This window comes from Melozone crissalis, unplaced genomic scaffold, assembly GCF_028551555.1.
Source record: "Melozone crissalis strain CALT ecotype California unplaced genomic scaffold, PUWL_Pcris_2 ptg000017l_1, whole genome shotgun sequence".
Taxonomy (NCBI): Eukaryota; Metazoa; Chordata; class Aves; order Passeriformes; family Passerellidae; genus Melozone; species Melozone crissalis.
In genome coordinates, this window is record NW_026535795.1 from 421,533 (window position 1) to 443,671 (window position 22,139).

Below are 22,139 nucleotides of genomic sequence, written 5' to 3' on the forward strand. Positions count from 1 at the left end.
CCCTCCCTTTTGTGATGATTAAAAACTCCCTTCATGTTGCTTCTGTTGTGTCTTACCGTCCAGGAAAGGTTGTTTTTACAGCAGTTTGTTATCCATGTCTGGTACCTCACATTCTAAATGTGAACAGAACAATCTAAACCAATGTCCACTACTAAAACCAAAACCCCCTCAGGTTTTATTTAGCTCAGTCTTAATATTCAGGAAAAAGAATAAAAATAGTAACTCTGTCAAAAGTGCATCTCGCTTTAATCTGTGACTTCAGTTTGTTCAGCACCTTTGTTTAAAACGTATGTTTTCACATATTTAAACTGCCTGAGTTTTAATATCTCTGTATTAAGTGCATTTACTATCAATAATTTAAAGACTATTCCTTGCCAATGGATGTATAGAGTTCGGGGAGAATACCAAAATTATATAATATGAAAAACTATGTAAAGTTTTCTACATGAAAATACAATGTACAATAGTTATAATATTCCATGCTTTAATCAAGTGATAAATCAATAAAGTTTTACGAAGTGTTCCTTTTTTGTTCAGGTGCTTCCTTAAGCGGCTCAGAGGCTTCGGCGCCACTCGGGCTTCTCTGCGGGTTTGGGGGGTTCCGGTTCGTGTTTTATACCGCACGCTCCGTCCTCGTCGCTGTTCCGCCGGGAGGCCAGGCCCGTTCCCTTGACAGTGCAGGCGCTCGGACCGGGCCCCGCTCCCGGGGCTCCAGCTGGGCCCTGCGGCCCCCAGCCCCGCTCGCCCCCGTTCCAGGGCTCCAGCTGGGCCCTGCGGCCCCCGGCCCCGCTCGCCCCCGTCCCGGGGCTCCAGCTGGGCCCTGCGGCCCCCGGCCGCGCTCGCCCCCGTCCCGAGGCTCTGGGCGGGACTCGGCCGCCGCGCTACGAGAGGCGCCGCGGGGCCTTGTGGGAAGGACCCAGCCATTGGCCGCCGCCTATTGCGCGCGGCGCGGATTGGCTGCCGGCGGCACGCCCGGGGCCGACGCGGGTGCTGATTGGCCGGACCGCAGCGCGATGTCACCGCCCCGCGCGATGCGGTCACGGAGCCGCCGCCGCGCCCTCGCCCGGCGGTTTGAATGTGAAGCGCAGCCGGAGCGCTCGGAACCGCCGCCGCCGCCGCTGCCGCCGGGGGGGAGCTGCCAGGTAAGGCCGGGACGCGCTGCCCCGCAGGGCGATAGGGCTGGGGCGGCCCCGTGCCCTGGCGGCACCGCGGCCGCCCGCGTGCCAACTCCGCGTTGCGCTCGGCTCTGGGCCCGCGGCGCGGCCAGAGGCGCAGCGCACCATGCTGGGCCCTTCCGCCCGCCTTTCGCTGCCGGCGATTGGGCCGAGGCCACTGGGCCTGCACAGCCCGCGCCCCTCATTGGCTGCGGCAGCTGCCAGTCCGGGCTGCCGCGGGGGAGGGGGACCGAGTTAGTCTGAGGGGTGTGGGGCCGCCCGGGGTCTCGCCTGGCCCCGGCCCCGCCGCCGCCGCCCCTCACGGCCCCGCCCGGCCCGGCCCGGCCCGGCGCTCTCTGCAGGGGCCGCCGCAGGAGGCTGCCGGAGCGGAGCAGGCGCGGTCCGGCGCCGGGACGGACGGAGCCGCCCCGACCCTTCCGCGGGTGAACGGCCCGGCGGGCCGCGGGAGGTCGCGGGGCCGGTCCCCGCCGCGGAGTCGCGGCTGCTCCGGCACGGCCTGGCCCCGCGGTTCGCGGGCGGGGGCGTGGGGCCGGTGCCGCTGCCGCCGGCCCTGGCGCTGCTATCTCAGGCCCGCGCTTTAGGGAAGCGGGAAATGCCCCGGGACCCTCAGAGCGCTGCCAGGATGGCTTTTCCCATCGGATCTGGCTCCTGAACATTGTTCGGCGCTGGGAGGTGTTCGGGCAGTGCTGCGTGAGGGGTGCACTTGGGTGAAGCTCTTCCCGGTCCGAGCCCCAGGGCTACGGCCACGTTCTGCTGAGTCTGGGCTTCTTTGTAAGTGAGCTGCATTAATTTGACTGAAGTTGGTGATGTATTAAGCACACTTTATGAGTTTTCTGAGGCCTTTTCTCCAGACACATGGTACAACCCAAGCATCATATCACTCCAGCTAAAGTACCACCAATGTTTTTCGTACTGAAAAACAAACATGAAGTGCTAGATGAAGAGAGGGAAATAAGCATGTGTAGGTAACAGGTCAAAATATGTCGGTGGGTGTGAATTGGTGAACAAGACTATGGACAGGTAAACCCCAAAAGCACAGGGAAACATGGAAGAGGACTGTTCAGATAGATTTTTACTTCTTGCAAAATATGTTAGGATCTGATTTGCTTATTAACATTAATTTAAGAGGAAACTGCTACTGTCTTTTAAAATTATATAGATGCCATAACTGACATAAAAATTGCATCATTAAAACTCACTGCTTTTGCAAGCATGCTTATACAGAAGCTTGTACATGCTTATACTGTGTTTTACACTGGTGATCAGCATAAAACAACTCCAAAGCGGGACAGGTAAATTTTTGTCAATTGTACTAAATAGAAACTCCAGAGGAAAAATGGAAACATTTGTTTCCTCATAACCTTTGTAGGGAGTGAACTGTGCAGCTGGTGGTGGAAAGGACGGGCAGGATTGACGATGATGTCCAGAGGAGCATCTCCATTAAAGCACTTCTTACTGTCATTGTATTGCTGTAATTTTAATTATTCCAGTGCAGGCTGTGAAGTAAATATAAGGATATGTGTGGGAGAATTACTAGAGAGGAGCAATATGGACTTATTGCAGAGTTATTCTGTAAAAAGTATTGCATTCAAATTAGCCCTCACCCTAGTCTGAACTAATTTTACAGGAAGGATAAACTAACTGGCTTTGAACAGTCGTTTGTCTCTTTTTTTAAAAAAAGTATTTTCTTTTCAGATTTTTCTTTTATAATGAGGTTTTGATGTTTTGAAAAAGCTTTGACTCTTCAACACACTTTGAATTGTTTTGTTTACAATTATGTAGGGCAGGACTGTTCAGCTATTTCAGTCAGGAGCAGTTCTGGGGCTGGCAGCAGAGCAAAAGCAGAGCCAAGTTCGTGTTGTCCTGAAAGGGCAGGAGATCATCTTTTGGCTGTACCTGTTCGTGTCTGCGGGATGCGTAAGCCTTTTCTGGACTTTGGGGTCCATAAACCAGACACTAGCAGCTACCTGTAGCTTGAGAGCTGGGATGTTTGCTGTGCCTGGTGCACCCTGGTTGGGACTGTGCTCGTGAGCTGTTGTCCCAAAGAGCTGCTGTTGTTTCTGTGGGATCTGGTTTTAGATGGGTAGCTTTAGGATAGATTTTCTGATCTCTGGTTGTAACAAAACTACTTGTGGATTTTAGGTTCTGCCAAAATGGAGCTCAGTGATGCCAATTTACAAACTTTAACTGAATATCTAAAGAAAACACTAGATCCAGATCCTGCCATAAGGCGTCCTGGTAAGTGATTCTCATGATTGAGAACAAAAAAGTTCTGTTTCTTTTTGTCTCTCCTGTCTCTGTGTAGCAAACTGTAGTGGATATTTATGCAATAACCTCTTTACAGAACTTCTCAGTATCCTTTTAAAATGAAACCCCAGAAAAAACTAATGAAGGGTAGATATAAATAGAAATAATTTTATCTGCTTTTTGTGATTTTGTTTTTCTGTATTCTTGCTCTTTTTTTTTTTTTTTTCTTTTGCACTGTTGTTATTTAAAACAGCGCTGCTGTTCCCAACAAGTGAGGATTTACTTCTCTTGGGCTGTGGCTTTTCCAAGGGTGAGGAGGCAGTATTTCCTCATCCTGCTGGGGATCCAGAGCTGTTGTTGACAGCAGGAGAGCTGGGAGCAAAGAGGCTCTGATAACTTTTGTCAGACATGTTCCTGTGAAGCTCTGGGAAGTGTTTGTGTTGGGTATTTTAAACAGACACTTGAGGAATCGTAGGATTCCCATTAGAGAAAGCAGCTGAGCTTTTGCTAACCGCAGTGTATTCCCTTACAGCGGAAAAGTTCCTTGAATCTGTGGAAGGAAGCCAGAACTATCCGCTGTTACTCTTAACGCTGCTGGAGAAATCACAGGAAAATGTCATCAAAGTTTGTGCATCTGTAACGTTCAAGAATTATATTAAAAGGAACTGGAGAATTGTAGGTATTCTAGTGAGGAAGTATGCTAAGAACTAATTATCCTTTTAAGGTACAATAAGCAGATCCACATCCCACCCAACTCAGTGTCATCTGTGAACCTACTGAGGGAGCCCTTGATCCTCTCATCCAGATCATCAGTAAAGATATTAATCAGTAGTGGCCCCAATACTGAGCCTGGGGGAACCACCTTTGTGACTGATGGTATAGATAAGCATACCTTGAACTTTTGAAATTGCTAACTTTTGATTTAAGTGTGTGGAAAGATGGTAAAAGGGATGTGAGAAAGTTGGTGGTACCATTAGGCTTGAGATATCTCAAGATCGAGTGTCTCCCTGGAGGTGGTTTTCTCTTTTAATTGCTGGATGATTTCTAGGTCTCTGAACTTCACTGCTGTCATCACAGATAATGTGACTGTTACTGCTGTCACTGGGCTGGGACAAGCCACCTCATTATTTTATTTTTTTAGTAGCAGCTTTGTGATTTTCTACTACTTGACACTGCTGACTGACTGGACGTGGAGCTGATTGGTGTTTTGAACTGGTTAGATAACCTAAAGTCAATGTTAGGGTTTTGATTGTGTAACTTGCACCTTCATGTACAGTCTCTAGAAAGGATGGCTCAAGAGAGCTCACACAAAATCAGTTTGTGGGGTTGGCAGAGGTGCTGTTTGGTGTGGTGGAAGAGGAGACGTGGTTAAATGTGGGGATTTTATTGCCATGTGCACCCACCCTCACTGCTGCTCAATTGCTGACCCGAAAAGTTACCCTTAGGGAAGAGAAAAAAATTTCTTCAAAGTTTTACAGAAGGATATTATTTCTTTCAGCTTTTTTCAGATACTGCTGTTCCAGATTCATTGAAGGCAGTGTTTCTAACAGGTCTGCTTCTTAGGTTCTTCAGCATGGTAATAGTTACATAAATCAGTATAGACGGTTGGTCTCTGAAATGCTGATCATCTCTTATTGCCTGGAGAATACCGATATGCCCATAAGTTATTGTTTTCATTTTAGGTTGAGGATGAACCAAACAAAATATGTGAATCGGACAGAATAGCCATTAAAGCCAACATAGTGCCCTTGATGCTTAGCAGCCCAGAACAAATTCAAAAGCAGGTAATATGTCATTCGTGGTTGTATCCATGAAACTTCGGGAATATTCCAAGCATGTCTAGAGGCCATGGTTATTGGCAGAGCTCAGTTCCCTTACCAGTGAGCTCAACCTTATCCAAATAACTTTGAGGATATTGTTACAGGTATTTCTACCTACTTTAACATTTCTTTAATATGATTATTGTGTAATCTTATAGCTAAGTTCTACTATTAGGCAGTTAAACAGCAATTCTAGAAGATAAGATTGTATAAGCTTAAGGTGAGATTTTTGTATTTGTGTGGAAAGTAGTAGATAATTTAATCCAGTGATTTTTGAATTGGACAAGAATAACCAGGATTTTCTGGGATGTTGGCAGCATCTGGCACAACTGCTGTGTGCTGTTCTGTCAGTGAAGCTCCGTTTCCATTGCAGTTAAGCGATGCCATCAGTATTATTGGGCGGGAAGACTTCCCTCAGAAGTGGCCAGACCTGCTGACAGAAATGGTGAATCGCTTCCAGAGTGGAGATTTCCATGTCATCAATGGGGTTCTGCGCACCGCCCACTCTCTATTTAAAAGGTACTGCAAATAAGGGAGTTTGTGTATGGATGGTAAAAGTTCTGTTCAGCTGGCATGTTTTACTGTTAGACTTCATTTCGGACATTTACAGAAGTCTATAGTTGTGACTTCTGCATACATCTTTCAAGTAGTTATCAAATTGTGCACCTGGCAGGGTTTTGAATCATGTTGCTTAGTTCTTGTTTACTTTACAGTATTTTTTCCACAGTTCAGCACAAAACAAAATTCTGTGTGAATTAATTTGGTAATAAATGTAAAAACTATTCTGTTTTTCATGTGTTTCTCTCTTACTTGTCAGGTACCGCCATGAATTTAAGTCAAATGAATTATGGACAGAGATCAAGCTTGTTCTTGATGCCTTTGCTCTACCCTTGACAAATCTCTTTAAGGTATTTCTCGTTGAGTCATTTCTAAAACAAGTTTCATGTTCTGAATTGCTTGCTGTGGATACTGGTATTATTAAAACTCAAGAATTGTTGTTCAAAACTCTTAAAGGGGTTCAAATTCAAGGCATGAAATGAGACCTAACAAGACTGATAAGAGGATGAAAAATAACCATATTTTCTGGTTTAAAAAAAAACGTTCCATGACATTTTTCAATATTTTTTGTTGGTGTGGGTTTTGTACTTGACAATCTTGCGTCTTTTTCTAGGCAACTATTGAACTTTGCAGCACGCATGCAAATGATGCCAGTGCCCTGAAGATTCTCTTTTCTTCTCTCATTCTAATTGCGAAGCTGTTCTACAGTTTAAATTTTCAGGTGAATCTCCTTGTTCTTGGGATAGTTTTGCTTTGTTCTGAGGAAGCTGGTACTATAGAAATTGAGGCGGCCTTTAAGGCCATGCTTTATGGCAAAAAGAAAAATCACCAGTGCATCTGCTGAAGTAAAAGCACAGTAAGGAAGGGTTATTTAAGACGTTAGCTTGAGCCTTTGCAAGCAAAAGTTCAAGAGAGTCTGACTGGCACTGCTTCAACAAGGTGTTGTATGGGACCTCTGAGTAGGAGCTGGGAAAGGCAGGAGTCCAGTGCCTGAGTTTCTATTCACTGTGCCCCCTTTTATAAATGTGCTTTTACTGACAGGAGCTTGGTCATGTAGGTGGGAGTCCACTACGTGTAGCTCTGTGGCACTGTAGGAGCAATAATTCTGGGAGCACTGTGGGTTGTCTGGGTTTGAAATCAGATCTACATTTTGGACATTATTAAGTGTGCTCTATGGGAAATGGTAAAGCTTCCTTGCTGAGGTGACATTTGTTTAGTATCTCAACATGAGCGCAAGTCTGTGAAGTGTGATTGTGCTTGGATTCCTTGGGCTGCTCTTCCATAGGGGGCAGAAGAATCAGCTGGAGTTAAAAAAGACTTGCGCTCTCTTGTTCTCAAAGTGAGAGGTGATAAGGCTCATTCATTATAAAAATGTGAGCTGTTTAGAGTCTAAGCAACTAGTTTATTTGGAACTAGTTGCATTCCAGGGCTCTGCCAGAACAGTTTTTGTTTGGGAGGAGGGAGGGGCACTGTTTCAATTTGAAGATTGTTTTCCACAGGTTACTGTCTCTCAGTAGATTATAAGGTGAATGCACTACTTCCAGTGTAGGTACGTTATCTAAGCAGTGCAGCCGGAAATTAAAATGTAGATATATGCTTTTCTTTCACAGGATCTTCCTGAGTTTTTTGAAGATAACATGGAAACATGGATGACAAACTTTCATAGCCTTTTAACTTTAGATAATAAACTCTTGCAGACTGATGTAAGTACTGCATAAACCACCTGGTTTGCATCTGTAGGGGAGAAGGTGGATTGACAACTTAGGTCTAATTCTGAACAGCGCAGTGTTTTTTTGTGGGGCAAACAAAGGAGTGGAATGACTGCAAGAAAATGGGATTTAGGAGAAGTTGCTCTGCTGTCTAAGGAATTTGAGGTTCAGTTCTTCAAGCTGTATGACAGTTACAGGTATACCCAGCTGTGCACAGAAATCAAATTACCAATACTCATCACTGAGTTGATTCTTTCAAGAACAGCTGCTGTAGTGACCTGACCATTAGCATCACAGGGCTCAGGTTTTCTGTATCTGTTAGCTGGTTCTAGAAAACAGGGTATCTTAAAGAACTTGAAACAATTGAACATAGAGGGCAGGGCATCTCTTCAGTATTTCAGTATTTGCTATCTTGGTCTAATTAAAGAATCAGTAATTTCACTGGTGAAAGCTGATACCAGGTCAGCAAAGCTCCAGTTGTTTTTGTGCGTGTTTTCTGGATTTTAAGTGGTGTTGTCTTCCATCATCACATCATCACAGCACAATAGTTTGCCACTTGATGGAGCCAAAACAACTCTATGAATTTCTTGACAACACATAGGGAGGCACACATATTAAGCGTATGTTGTGCTCTAGTTACCCTTCTGCTAAAATAAGCTTTGCTGCTCTTTTGTCTTGTGTCTGTGGGCTGTTCCCAGCACAAGCACTGGTGCAGCTGAACTGGGACAGGCAGTAAAGCTGAAAAGTGGGGGTGGAGGGAAGAGGGGCAGACAGAACTGGGGTGGGGTTTGGTTGAGTTGTTTTTTTTAATTCCAGTTCAATTTCCCAGTTCGCATTGTGGCTCCACAAACATCTGTGATCTGGGGAGAGGGAAGGAACTTCTACAGCTACTCCAATTAAAGAATCATGATGTAGTGGCTTCTAAGTGTATTTTTCATTGCCTTGTGTTGTCTTTTTCGTATTACATTTGTAAATTAATTTTGTGCGAATCATTGTGTCTGTTTTCAAGTACACAGTACCTGATATGAAATGTAGGTATGATTTCTAACTTGAAAAGCAGTTTGGATACGATCAGCAAAATACAGTAGTTCTAGGGACAGTGAGAGGGATTTCTTTCACCTGTTTAGGACATGGTAAAACGGTGATGCAAATATTTAATGTAAATACATTGATATTTTTAATGTTAGAGTAATATTGAGGTTTGGATATTTAAGTCCTTAGTTTTGTTTTATGTGAGGATGAAGAGGAAGCTGGATTGCTGGAGCTCTTGAAATCACAAATTTGTGATAATGCTGCTTTATATGCTCAAAAATATGATGAAGAATTCCAACCCTACCTGCCACGTTTTGTAACAGCAATCTGGAATCTGTTAGTCACAACCGGCCAGGAAGTGAAGTATGACTTGGTGAGTTGCTAAAATCTGATCTTGTCGAGTTTTATAATAAATCATAAATGATTCAGTCGTGCTAAAGTTTTGCCTTCTGTTTGTGGTGCTGTAGCTGGTCAGTAATGCGATCCAGTTTCTGGCCTCAGTTTGTGAGAGACCACATTACAAGCATCTGTTTGAAGACCAGAATACATTGACAAGCATCTGTGAAAAAGTTATTGTTCCCAATATGGAATTTAGAGGTAACTTTTTGAGACTTAAATTTTGAAAAACATAACAAAAATCTAACTAATTATCATGACGTGTTGCTTTACAGGACTAAGAATTGAGGATTCCCTCTTGTGTATCTTAGTGCTAGATACAAACCCAAGTTTCTGCAGCAGATTGCTGTCCTGTGGGCTTTGTAGAGTTGTATGAGTATACCTAACTTTTCATGTTGAAATCCCAGTGGAGAAAGTCTAGGTCATGTGCCACCAATAAATTTCTACAATTAAAGTGAGTATCTGAGTAATTCAAGGAGCCTAAATAGGCAGGAATGCAGGAATATCAGGCCTACCAAATGTTTAGTTCTCCAGGTTTTGATGATCACACTGATCCTATATTTAAAATGCAGTGAAAATATATTGCAGTGATAAGAAGCTTCTCTCTCTTAAGTCTATGACTCTAAAAGCCTCTTCAAATATACCTGGTGTGGAATATGTGTTGAGGTTTTTCTTAGAATCAATACATCAGCCCATGAGTATGAAAGACTAATTTGTGGGACAGAAGCTAAACAGACTAATCTGGCAGGATATTTCTCGTTAATTGATATTAATGTTATAGAAAGGTCCTTGGAAAAAATAGCAAGTTGATAATGACACACCATTTTACTATAAAAACCAGAGACTTCACTACTTCAACTTCCATGTATTTTGTATTTTCAGCGGCTGATGAAGAAGCATTTGAAGATAATTCTGAAGAGTATATAAGAAGGGATTTGGAAGGATCTGGTAATCCACGGATTTATACTAAGAATACTTGGTCTTTAAATATAGCTCTAAAGAGCTGAAGCAATTTACTGAAGCTTTTGTAACTTCATTTTGAAATTTAGAAGGTTTCCACACACCACCCCCAGCTGGATTTTCAAGCCTACCGTCACGATAAGTTTGTCACAGTGTCTTTCTGGTTTGAACAATGTTTTTATAGGGCTTTTTCCTTAATTGGATTGATATGTCTTCTGCACTGCCCACATTCTCATTTCAGCAAGGACAGCCTATAAGTCAATGCTGAGTAGTAGCCAGTTGTTTTATTTAGTTCCTATGTGTGGAGTTTTAAGTAACAGGGAGAGACTCTTGATGTTGAGGCTGAAATTCTGCCCGGGGTTGCACACAAACTGTGCTTGGGCCAGCTGGCCAGGAGCCAGGCTGGGACGTGGCATATGTTCAGGGCAGTGCCTGCCCTGAAACACGGCTGTGCCAGCCCAGCTGCTGGGAGAGGCTGTGCTCTGCAGCCAGGCCAGAGCCCGAGTGAGCCAGACCTGGCTCTGTGTGACAGGGCTGCACCACCAGCAGTTCTCTGACAGACGCTTTGGAACTGATGGCATTTTGTGATAGATTGAAGAGATTACAGTATTCTTGCAGTGGAGGCGAAAATTGGAGGAAACATTTTTGAACTTTTTTCAAGAAAACATCATTCTTATCCAGGATTGGCTGCATTTTAGGTATTTGTGAAGTTTTTTATGAAAATGTACTATCAGGTGTGATGGCCAATAGCTGGCTTGTGCTCCAGCCTGTTGCAGTCTGATGGGGGTGAGAGAAGGAGGGGTGAAATTGAGAAGACTCATGGATAAAGACAGTTCAAGTGAAAGGGGAGAGAAGTTAGTGACTCACCATTGCCCACAGGCAAACTTTTGCCCAGCCTGTCCCTGAGCAATGGCTACTTCCCCCAGAGCTCTCCCCCTTGGTTTTTATTGTTGAACATGTCATACAGCTTGGAATGTCCTGCTGGTCAGTTTGGATTAGCTGCCCAGGTTGTCCCCTCCCAGCTCCTTGCCTGCCCCAAACTACTTGCTGGGAAAGCAAAGCAGGAGGAAGAAGAAGCCCTGACACTGTGACAGTGCTCTTCAGCAGCAGCCAAACCCTGGGTGTTACCAGCAGCTTCAGTCATTGGTACAAACACAGCACCAAATGGGCCACTAGGGCAAAAATGAGCTCCCTCCCAGCCAGAGCCAGTACCTTTGGGTGCATAATGTCCAGGCAGTACCGGCCCCCCTGCATGCCTGCTGCCATTGCTCAGGGGCAGGTGTCCCTTCTCCTTGGTGTGCAAGTAGTCCAGTTGTGACAGTAAATAAAAGGCTTACCAGTGTTCTTACACAGCAGTGTGGAGGGTTGCAGTAATTAACATGGGATGTGGCTGTAACTTGAGAAGCTGTTACTGTTTTGATTATTTTGTTTACTAATATGAAAAGCTGTCTGCTTTCTCGTATCCTAAGAATCTTTGGTTCTCATGCAGATATTGACACCAGGCGCAGAGCAGCTTGTGATCTGGTCAGAGGCTTGTGCAAATTTTTTGAAGGACCTGTAACAGGGATTTTTTCTGGATATGTTAATTCTATGCTGCAAGAGTATGCAAAGAATCCATCTGTTAACTGGAAGCACAAAGATGCAGCTATTTACCTTGTAACATCTTTGGCATCCAAAGCTCAGACACAGAAGGTACTTGTACATTTTATTCATTGCAACATGGCTGCATTCAGATATTACAGCGCAGATGAGACCTGCTGTTTGTTTCAGCTGCTTCAGAAAGGGAGTAACTGTGTATGCAGTAGTTCATATTGATGAGATGAAAAGCTGCCCTTTAAATGATCCTATCACAGCTGGTGCCATCTGACCTTCAGGTAGATGGGGCACAGTGTGGCCCTGTGGCTGACATGTGGGATCCAGCCAGACAAAGAAACAAAACTGCCTCAGCTCTGGAGCCTCTGAGCGGTCCTTAGGCACTCTGGCAGCCATGGAAGGCAAATAGAGCTTTACAGAAGATGATCAGACCTGTTAAGCAGATCAAAAGGAATTTAAATGACTCTTGGAGTTCTTGATATTTCCCAATATTTCCTGCTGCTTGAATGTGGGATTTGTGAATGACATGTGAATGCTAATGATGGCTGGAAATGGATGTCATTACTTGCTGATAGAGTGGAGACACTGAAAAAGCACAGCTGGGACATTCGATATAATGCTTCTGTTTCCTCTATTTGGAAACAGAAGCATTATATCGAATGTCCTATGGAACAAGTTTAGATGTACTGCTATATATTTTAAATGCTGTTGCAGTTCAAATCTCAGGGTCTTTACAAGACAGATTTGAGGCAAATGTAGTAAAATGTGTACATCATTTCATGCAATTTTGCTGAAGGTTCTCAGCAAATTTCGCTGAAGCCATATGTATACTGCTGCCCAGCAGGTGTTAGTGATGTGTAACGGGAACCAGTCTGGTAGCATTTGGGAAATGACAAAGTCTGTGTCTTTTTCTATGCTATTTAATGGCAAATATGGACTAATTTAGAACACTTCATTGAAAAATCTCCATCTAAAAATCCTGGTTTAGAAAGAGGTTGTATTTTTTGTAAGTGAAAACTAATAGTAATTTTTTTAAATTAGTAAGAAAACCAGCAGCTTATATGTCAGCATATAAAAATAAGAGTTGTTTTTTACTTCTTTCAGCATGGCATAACACAGGCCAATGAACTTGTTAATCTGACAGAATTCTTTGTGAATCACATTCAACCTGACTTAAAGTCTGCTACTGGTAAGTTAATGTTAATTTTGGTAGGGTATTTTTGTGATGTATCATAACCTTGACAGTGACCATTGTTTGTGAAGTCTCAAGTGCTCCTTTATCAGCAGAATCTCTGAGATGGACTCTTAACACCTGGCACAGAGTAATTCATTTTTGTTTGGCCAGCAGTGAAGGAGCTCTTACAGCAAGGTGGATTGCCACCTTACCACCTGCTCTCTGCAAGATCAGGGCATGTATACACATGGTTGCTGTGAGCTACATGCTTAAACTTGTTGAATCAAAGTAATTTGATTTCTGTATTTGAGACCTTATGGTAAACTTCTATGCTCTACAAAACCCTGAGAAGTTAAAATACTGAGGCCCTATTGATGAGGTTGTGGATGTCTAGATTTAAACCATGTGGTTTATTTTACACTTTTAACAATTATCTTCCTACAGCTGAAGCATAGTGGGTTGTCTCGAAATGTGTAATTGAAGGCTGCTGAAATTGAAACCAGAAGATGAAATTCATCTGAGCTGGACTGTACTTTTAATGGTACTGGGATGTGATTTGTACCTAAAACTGATATTCTAACAGTGCCCATATGAAAGTGTAGGAACTAAGAAATGTAGAAAAACATTGTATTATTTTCTACAGGGGAAAATTATTATGTAGTGTCAAGTGTCACTTGTATATATAGTACATGTTCAGTAATCACATTTGTATGAGGAGTATCAACAAAGTTTGCATATTTTTCTATTTCAGTGAATGAATTCCCTGTGCTAAAAGCAGATGGTATCAAATATATCATGATTTTTAGAAACCAAGTAAGTTTTTCTTTCACTCTTATGGAAAAACATATTGTAGGTTGTTGCTTTATTCTTGCCAAGCCTAATTTATTGCACTTGGCCATATGCTAACTCAACAGGTGTTTGATAGTCATATATAACACTTCATGCTGAATTTTTAGTTTAGAAAGTAAATGATATTGTTATAAATATCCAATTAACATGTAGTCTATATGCTGTCCATATGCTATGGGAACACCGAATATCTTAGCTGCTTAATTCTGTGACACACACAGATGTTTTCAAGTCAGTGTTAGTCCAAACCCTTGATTGCTTGTGTCATTGCGGTAGTTGTTACAGAGTACAGCAGTTTTGTCCTTAACCTTTTCTGATTCATGAGATAGGGTGAGAAAATATGTTGCATATTATTCTAAATTCTGGACTACCTTTATTAATTTCTTATGAAATATATGTGATACTGGTTTTTTCAAACCTTGATATTTTAATTACCTATTAAGACGAAGTAAAATGGAAAGGGAAATATACATTAGGGTTGTCTGCACTTACTGCTAATCCAATGAATCACTGGTGTTCAGGGGCAGTATATGAGCCATGACAGAAGTAGGTACCTCCTGGTTGTCAAGATGTGAAGGAGCAACAGGAGGAGCCTCCCAAGATACCTCCCTCTGCCAAGCTCTGCATGTCACTGATGAGCTTGGCTGTGCTCTAGAGTTGAACCATCTGTATTTTTTAACATACTTATGATTTGTTGCTATACTTTTGTAGGTACCAAAAGAACAACTGCTGGTGTCTATTCCCCTCTTAATCAATCATCTCCAAGCCGAAAGTATTGTGGTCCATACTTATGCAGCCCATGCTCTTGAAAGACTGTTTACCATGAGAGGGACAAATAATGCTACCCTGTAAGTTTCCAAGCAGAAATAAATCTATTGCTAATAGATTTTTGGATATTAAGGATGAGAAATACCTGTAGGGCATCCTTTGAGTCATATACTATGGTATTATATAAGGCTTGAAGTTTGTTACTCTCATAATTAAGGAGTTGTGTTTCATTTAACAGCATTACAGCTGCAGAAATGGCACCGTTTGTAGAAGTGCTGTTAACAAACCTTTTCAAAGCTCTGACACTTCCTGGCTCATCTGAAAATGAATACATTATGAAAGGTAAATGCATAATGAGTCCTGCAATATAAGAATAACTTGGTTAACTTGAGGTAAAGGCTTACAGTTACAGGTTCCTGACATTTTTATTTGCAAAACCTGTTTTATGCAAATGTGTTGAAGAGTCTGCAGTTACTTATCAGGCTGTGTCAAGTCATCCTCAACTAAACTTAGGGTAGCAGAGAGAAACACTAAACATAATGGTACTAAGTTATTTCTCAACTGGTAGTCTTGTAGTCAGGACAACTCCCTGGACAGTGTCAGGGGAAGCATGGAGGGGACATGTGGCCATGGCTAGTGAAAGGATAGATCTGATCATGGCTAAGGAGATGCTGAGATCTCAGACTTGCCCAGGACAAGTGATGGCCTCTGTAAAGTTACTTGATCTCCTATGCTCATCTCTAGAATGAGAATAAGGAGGGTTTGTTTCATGCTTTGTCAGGGTTATAGATTGAATGTTCTTGCAGCAGGTGCTCTTTGTTCTGTACCTAATTTCTTGGGATCCTATTTTAACAGCAAAAGGTAAAGGATTTAGGCATATGTTGAGTGGCAGTGTATTTTGTCTTCCGAAGCTAAAATTTTCCATTTATTTGCAGCCATCATGAGAAGTTTTTCTCTGCTGCAGGAGTCCATAATTCCATACATCCCTTCTGTCATCACCCAGCTCACACAGAAACTGCTGGCTGTCAGTAAGGTAAAGAAGCAGAGTAAAAGGGTCACCTTTTACCTTTTAGAGCAGTCTTGCTGAGGACTTATGTCCTGTTGGTGGTGTTCTGTTAGAATACTCTAAATAGTTCAGTATTTTCTGATGCAACTAATTTGAAACAGCATTCCAGTGAGGTACTGCCTTCCTTTTAGAACATATTCTCAGATCATTCTTCCTTCTCTCATCTGAAATTTAGAAGCAGCATATGAAAAGCAGCATTCAGCTTTTTTTGTAATGCTAGTTTGTTGTAGTATAAATGCTTGCTTATGCAGAGGCCACCAGTACAATAATTGGTTTTATCACAACTCCTGTATTCTTTGCCCATGAAACTTCTGAAGCTAATAATAATTGGCATTGAAATGTGGGATTGAATTAAATAAATTACCCTTCTGCTTTTGGTGGGTAAAATTCTCTTAGTTTTGTATTTAGACTTGTCAAATTCTTAACCATTGACAATAGGGAATTTCTTAGAATACCTTCATTGATTGTCCAGAAAACTACTCTGTACAGTTTAAACTCAGTTTAAACAGCTTATAAGGAGTATTCAATAGAGAATTGACTGGACACTTGAAAGATGGGAAAATAATCTTTTTCTGGTTTTTGTTCTGTGGTATTTTAACTGTTTGGTAGTTTATATAGAGCTTCTGAAAAACACTTGCTACAAAAAAACCCTCTCCTTTATGGAATGAATTTCATAAGCAACTTATGTATATTAATGCATAAATTACAAGTATCCTTACTCTGAAATGCTACTTTATTTAGTCTTCAGTTGAAAAAAATATATATTTAGCAAAATAAGTGACTTGTCTGCAAGTTTGGGTTGATTTATCTATTTATAACTTGTTTTCAGAATCCCAGCAAACCTCACTTTAACCATTATATGTTTGAGTCAATCTGCTTGTCAATAAGGATAACGTGCAAGGCAAACCCAGAGGCAGTGGGGAGCTTTGAGGAGGCTTTGTTCCTGGTGTTCACAGAGATCCTGCAGAATGATGTGCAAGGTAAGGACAGTCGGGGAGTGCCTGTGCTCTCTCCGCTGGGGTTGGCTTCTAGGATTTACCTTATGGCAGGCTTTTTGTAGCACAGGAAATTCAAGGGGAGAAACAATATTTTCACAGTCTGAAAGTGTTTTGATTGTTCCATAGGGTACGTCAACAGCATTCACTTATTTTAAATCGCATTCTTAAAATGTCAAGCAATCATTACTCCAAAGCCTCTTAATATTCTTAATTCTGTTGCCGTTTTTCTAGTAGTTTGTTTTTTATGTTCTGAGACATTAACAGGTTGAGGAAATAGAAAGTGTATAGATGCAATGCTTGTTAATTTTTGGAATAATTACATTTGGGAAGGTATGTTTCTTCAGAGTTTTATTTATTGAATTCTTAGTGATAATATCAAAATTGTGGGTTCAATCCATAGATATGTGGTTTCTGGGAACTGACAGTGACCATGTTGTCTGACTTCGTGAATGTCATCATTTCTCTTCCAGAGTTCATTCCCTATGTGTTTCAAGTGATGTCACTACTTCTAGAAATGCATAAAAATGAAATCCCATCGTCTTATATGGCATTGTTTCCCCATCTGCTCCAGCCAGTTCTCTGGGAAAGGACAGGAAACATTCCCCCTCTGGTCAGGCTCCTGCAGGCTTACCTGGAGCGGGGTGCCAGCACCATCGCCAGCGCTGCCGCCGACAAAATCGTGAGTTCTGGGGCACAGTCACAGTTTGGCCTGGAGACATGGTGATCTGAGGTTCCAGATTGTGAGGAACTCCAGCAAACAGCTGGATTTGTGCAGAGTTTGGTGCTTACTTACAAAGACAGACTAATACTCTGAACGTAGCTTTTTGGGTTGTTTTCTATTATGTGGATAAGGTGAATTGTAGGCTGTTATGCTTTTGTCAACTGAGATGAAAAATTCCTGCTTTTAGTTTTTGCAAGCAGGTAATTTTCCACAGTTTTCCTGTCTTGTTTGCCTCATGTTAAACATGTGCATAATGAGAACTCTCAGGTTCTGTTCAGAACAGTCTTGAGAAGAGTGAGAAGAAGCCAAAATGTGTTTTCCTTGGCCTGAACCATATAAACTGAATCCTGGCTTAGGTTATGAAGGCTTTTGCCTTGGTGTATGCCTTAAATGGTAATGGTCAATTTTCTGGTAGGGTCACATATGAAGAATTGTGGTCTAATGATTTTATATTTGATTTTTTGCAGCCTGGATTGTTAGGTGTGTTCCAGAAGTTGATTGCCTCTAAAGCTAATGATCATCAAGGGTTCTATCTTCTAAACAGCATCATTGAGCATATGCCTCCGTGAGTATGAGCTGAAATTACATTTAAAGCTAACTTCTGTAGACTTTAATTATGAAGTGTATGAACATGCCAAATGCTAATTTTTAACAACTGAAAACATCACATTTTTCAGTCAGATATATTTGAACAGTTCTATATATGTTTTCTGTGAAGTGACATTAGTAAAATCTCAGTGTGAATTGAATAACTATCCTTTTAAATTTCCAGTGAATCAGTTGACCAGTACAGGAAACAGATCTTCATTCTGCTATTCCAAAGACTTCAAAATTCCAAAACAACAAAGTTTATCAAAAGTAAGTTCCTTGCTGTGTGGAAAGCTCTGGTGACAGCAGCAGTTCAGAGGTGCAGCTGTGCAGAACAAGGGTCCTGTCGTGCCCCGCGGATACGCGCACGGAGGGACAGCGCTGACTCCTAGGACTTGTGCAAATTACTTGTCATCAAGAGGGGTGTATGGGGCAGTCACCATAGCAGGTGATACTTACTTCATGAAAGTGAGGGAATGGAATTAAAATAACGAGCAAGACTTGGGTATTTCTCTTCCTTTCCTAGTCTATGGTGTCATTATTGAAAATGTCTCCATTTACTCTCCAACCAATAGCAGCAAACTTTCCCTCTCGTGCAACACAGCAATACTGACCACATGTCCTGTAGTTGTGTGTTAGTGCTGTGAAATATTCCATGCTTGTGTAATTTTGGCTTTAGTATGACTAAATTTATTGATAAGGTTTTATGTTGAACTGGCAAAGTTGTGACAGATAATTGCAATACAAATTCTGGTTATTCATGCTGTCACAAGAAGATTGTCATAGTTAATAAATTATTTTCATTATACTATTGCTACCCAAATTATGCAGTGTCCATTACTTAGCCCTATAAAATCTGGTTAATGCCATCTGATAGGAACAAGAATGATAAATTTCATTATAATGGTCTTCCACAAATAAGGCTGAAGTGGTGCTTTTTATATACTGCACCCTGTACAAAGGGGCTCATACCTCACCTCAGAGTCTGCATTGTGTGAAGTTTTCTGCTAAAAGTAAAGTTTTTGGAAGAGTTTCTTTGGTTCCTGATCTGAAAAAAAAATTGCAAATGGGTTTTCTAACGCCTTTTTATAACTGCTATGAGGGGAAAAAGGAATAACTCTTGTCTTGGTGTACCACCTTGTTTTTGTGTTGTGGTCTGTAAAAAGCTGAGCTTTTACACAAATTTCAAGGCAGCAAGTTCATGTACTTCACTTAAACAGAACTTGTATAAAGACTGCCATTTCTATCCCCTTGAAAAACCTGGAATGTATTTTGCTGCTGACTCTAAAACTATTCTTTTGTTTTCACGTTAAGTTTTACTTTGTCTTTTTTCTTGTTACAGGTTTCCTTGTCTTCATTAACTTGTATTGTGTAAGATATGGGGCATTAGCTCTGCAAGAAATATTTGACAGCATACAGCCAAAGTTAGTATGTTTTGTTTGTTTGGGTTGTATTTAATACGGCTGTGTTTTTTTTATCTTTTGAAGTAAGAAAGAGTTGTCTGTTTAGCTAGACTATCAGACTACATTTATCATTAATTTGAGTGGCAAATGTTTCTCTTAATGTGGTTCATTTATTTGTCTAGAAAGTTGTCTTTTTTCCTGAAATTCTGACGACAGTTCCTCACTGATAGTTCAGTGAAGTTACTAATCTAAAAAGGTTATAAAAATGAAAGATTGATGTTTTTAGTTGTTATCATTTGTGAAAAGTTTGTATGTACAAATGTCTACTGCAACAGGGCAGCATCTTAACAAATTATCTGGTTGTTTCTATTCCCAAGTGATTCATATTGTTTCTGATTCTCTTCTGTCACAATAAGGCTGATGAGGCTTTCTAATACTTTTTCTCTCAATGCCACCATAGGATGTTTGGAATGGTGTTGGAGAAAATTATAATTCCTGAAATCCAGAAAGTGTCTGGACAAGTTGAAAAGAAAATCTGTGCTGTTGGCATTACAAAAATATTAACAGAATGTCCTCCCATGATGGACACAGAGTACACCAAACTGTGGTAGGTACCACACTTCTTCAGGATGTGCTGGTGAGGCTGTTGGAGTTACTGAAAATGGGAGCTCAGTCCAAAATACATCCCTGTAGGAAACTCCTTGGTGATCTCCTCAGACCCTCAAGGCTGTTTTAGGCCTTTCATCCTGCTTCTGTTTCTCAGCAAATGAAACTGTATTTTCAGAGAGGATGACAGAACTGGTTTGAGATGTTTTTGATGGAGATAGCAGATTTGGCTAGCTGGACCTGCATTTAGGGAAATACACTGCTTTCCTCCAGCTTGTATTCTTTCTGAAAAGCTGGGCCCAGTTTTGACTTACAGCTCTTCTAGTCAAGAGACCTGAGCATATTCATAACCTGGCAGAGAAACTGTAATATCTTAGCTTGAGAGTGGAATTCTGGAGAAAGCCAGCAGGGAAGTTTGATTGTCAACCAGTGCAGCAATCCAGCATGCCTGGTAGTTTGAATTTGATGACAATCACTGGATCCCAGACTAGATCCCTGAACTAGAACTTTGTTTTTAATATGCTCAGAGGAAAGTTGTGATCTGGAAAATCATTGCACTTTTCCGGTATGTTTCATGACAATTTGAGCTGATAAATACATACATTGCTCATGCTGTTAATAGGAGTACCCACATTATGCCTGTAAAATATTCAGACCCACAATTCTTCTGGTCCAGCGCACCTTGGGCATTTACAATTTCAGTAGCCGATCAAGTACCTGCAAAGGCTAAATTATAAGGGGTTCCAAATAACTCGAGCCTGTCCTAACATATTCTAAGCACTCCAATTTTGCCCTCCTCTCTTTGCTCCCAGGATTCCTTTGCTGCAGGCCCTCATTGGCCTCTTTGAGTTGCCTGAGGATGACACGATCCCTGACGAGGAACACTTCATTGACATAGAAGATACTCCAGGCTATCAGACTGCGTTCTCCCAGCTAGCCTTTGCTGGGAAGAAAGAACACGATCCTGTAGGTCAAATGGTGAACAATCCTAGAATCCATCTGGCACAGTCTCTCCACAAACTGTCTACAGCGTGCCCAGGCAGGGTAGGTGACTTATGCAATTGCATGCTGATGCTGCATTGTGCACAGAGGAAATGCCTTTGTAAGAATGGGTCTGTTTGCTGATGTCTGATAATCAGCAAAATGAAGTAGGTCATAACTAGAATGCAAGATCATGCCTGTGTTCTATTCTTCATTGGAATAGAACCAATTTTTGTAAGGTTTTTCCTTAGGAGCCTTAGAAAGGCTTTATTTTCACAGCACATAATTTTGCAATGAGCTTAAATGTGCCATTATTAAAAAGAAAATTTATGCACTTGATGGTCTATAACTCATGTGTCTTGAGTTTGATTGGTTGCATGCACTTGTCGAATTCAGGCAGCTCATTTAAAATTAGACAAGGTGAGTGTACAGTTAACTCTTTTAGCCCACAGCATGTTTCTTTTCCCTGAGATTTTGGTAAGTAAAGACTGTCTGCTGCTTTCCCCGTGGGTGACTGCTGCTCTGTGTCTGGCTGTGCACTGCGGGTGAGGGCAGCTGGGGGTTCATGTTGCACTCCCTGACACCTCTGCTCCCCTGTGCCTCAGGTTCTGTCCATGCTGAGCACCAGCCTGAACGCAGAAGCATTGCAGTATCTCCAAGGATACCTCCAGGCTGCAAGTGTCAGTCTGCTCTGAGCTGCACAGACTCCACAAGGAAGATCAAAAGCTGGTTTGTTATCAGAACGTCGACACTGACTTTTATAGCAGAGCTCAGACAAAGTGAAAAAGCTGCTTGAAGTTGTATTGCAGATTCCATCTTGTAAAAGATAGGCGTGGCTTTAAGCTGAAAGTGAAGAATTTGATGGTTTGTGTACTCATAGATAAGGGTGGCTCACTTCCATTCCCAGTTTAATTTCAAAGGGAATAGTCATAGCGGTTTGTTATGGGATTGATTTGAAATCTGCATCTGCAGTGTTTGGATAATATTTGGAAATGTGTGGAGAGCCCTGGCTGTAGAAACTCACTTCAGTCACTAAAATTCCTTTTCATTTTAATGTTGTCCTTTGTATTTCTTTTGTCTTTCCTTAAACTTTATCTGAATTGTGAATAAATGAGAAGTACTTGTTTAAAATGCCTGTCACTGTGGTCTTACTGTTTCAGAAGAATATAGTTGTTTTAGAAAAAGATGTTTTACACTTAGAATAGAACATGAAATAGTGGGACTGTGAGGGTTTTTCTTTACATAATAGTTTAGGTGCATTGTAGGATCCTACAGAGCAAATCCAAAACTTTGGGAGAAGAGCAGAGCTGCTCACCAGCAGGCACAGGTGCTCTGGAACAGGTCCTGACAGTGCCAGGCACTGAGGGCAGGTGTCTTCCCTGGGAGCAGGGATCGGGCTGCAGGTGGGGTTTTCCTGCTCTGTGGAAGCTGAAGCAGTGACCTTGGAGGTCGGTCTCAGTCGGGTGTTCTCCTCATCAGGGCTCTGATGAGGCCT

General features: G+C 41.9%; 1 protein-coding gene across 2 annotated transcripts; it reads left to right on the forward strand.

Moving 5' to 3' along the window:
- Positions 1-1,047: 1,047 nt before the first annotated feature.
- On the forward strand, positions 1,048-21,775 carry CSE1L (chromosome segregation 1 like). Of its 2 annotated transcripts, none has more exons than XM_054274595.1 (25): positions 1,048-1,142; positions 3,318-3,413; positions 3,955-4,097; positions 5,105-5,206; positions 5,616-5,761; positions 6,060-6,150; positions 6,414-6,521; positions 7,411-7,503; positions 8,747-8,914; positions 9,009-9,138; positions 9,820-9,885; positions 11,387-11,589; positions 12,595-12,679; positions 13,416-13,477; positions 14,225-14,361; positions 14,520-14,623; positions 15,217-15,314; positions 16,177-16,327; positions 16,816-17,024; positions 17,534-17,631; positions 17,839-17,924; positions 18,997-19,078; positions 19,518-19,664; positions 20,476-20,707; positions 21,250-21,775. In XM_054274595.1, exons 2-25 carry the CDS (start codon positions 3,329-3,331, stop codon positions 21,337-21,339), a joined length of 2,916 nt encoding a protein of 971 aa, XP_054130570.1. In that variant the 5' UTR covers positions 1,048-1,142; positions 3,318-3,328; the 3' UTR covers positions 21,340-21,775. The 2 variants fall into 2 exon arrangements, with proteins under 2 accessions (XP_054130570.1, XP_054130571.1); XM_054274596.1 differs by lacking the exon at positions 1,048-1,142 and adding an exon at positions 1,896-1,946.
- Positions 21,776-22,139: the final 364 nt, after the last annotated feature.

What these genes read in the sequence shown, in the direction of transcription:
- CSE1L (XM_054274595.1), top strand. Translation starts at nt 3,329, where the DNA reads ATGGAGCTCAGTGATGCCAATTTACAAACTTTAACTGAATATCTAAAG. An exon ending in GCCCACTCTCTATTTAAAAG is followed by an intron (nt 5,762 to 6,059) that starts GTACTGCAAATA and finishes CTTACTTGTCAG; the next exon opens with GTACCGCCATGAATTTAAGT. An exon ending in ACAGAGTACACCAAACTGTG is followed by an intron (nt 19,665 to 20,475) that starts GTAGGTACCACA and finishes CTTTGCTCCCAG; the next exon opens with GATTCCTTTGCTGCAGGCCC.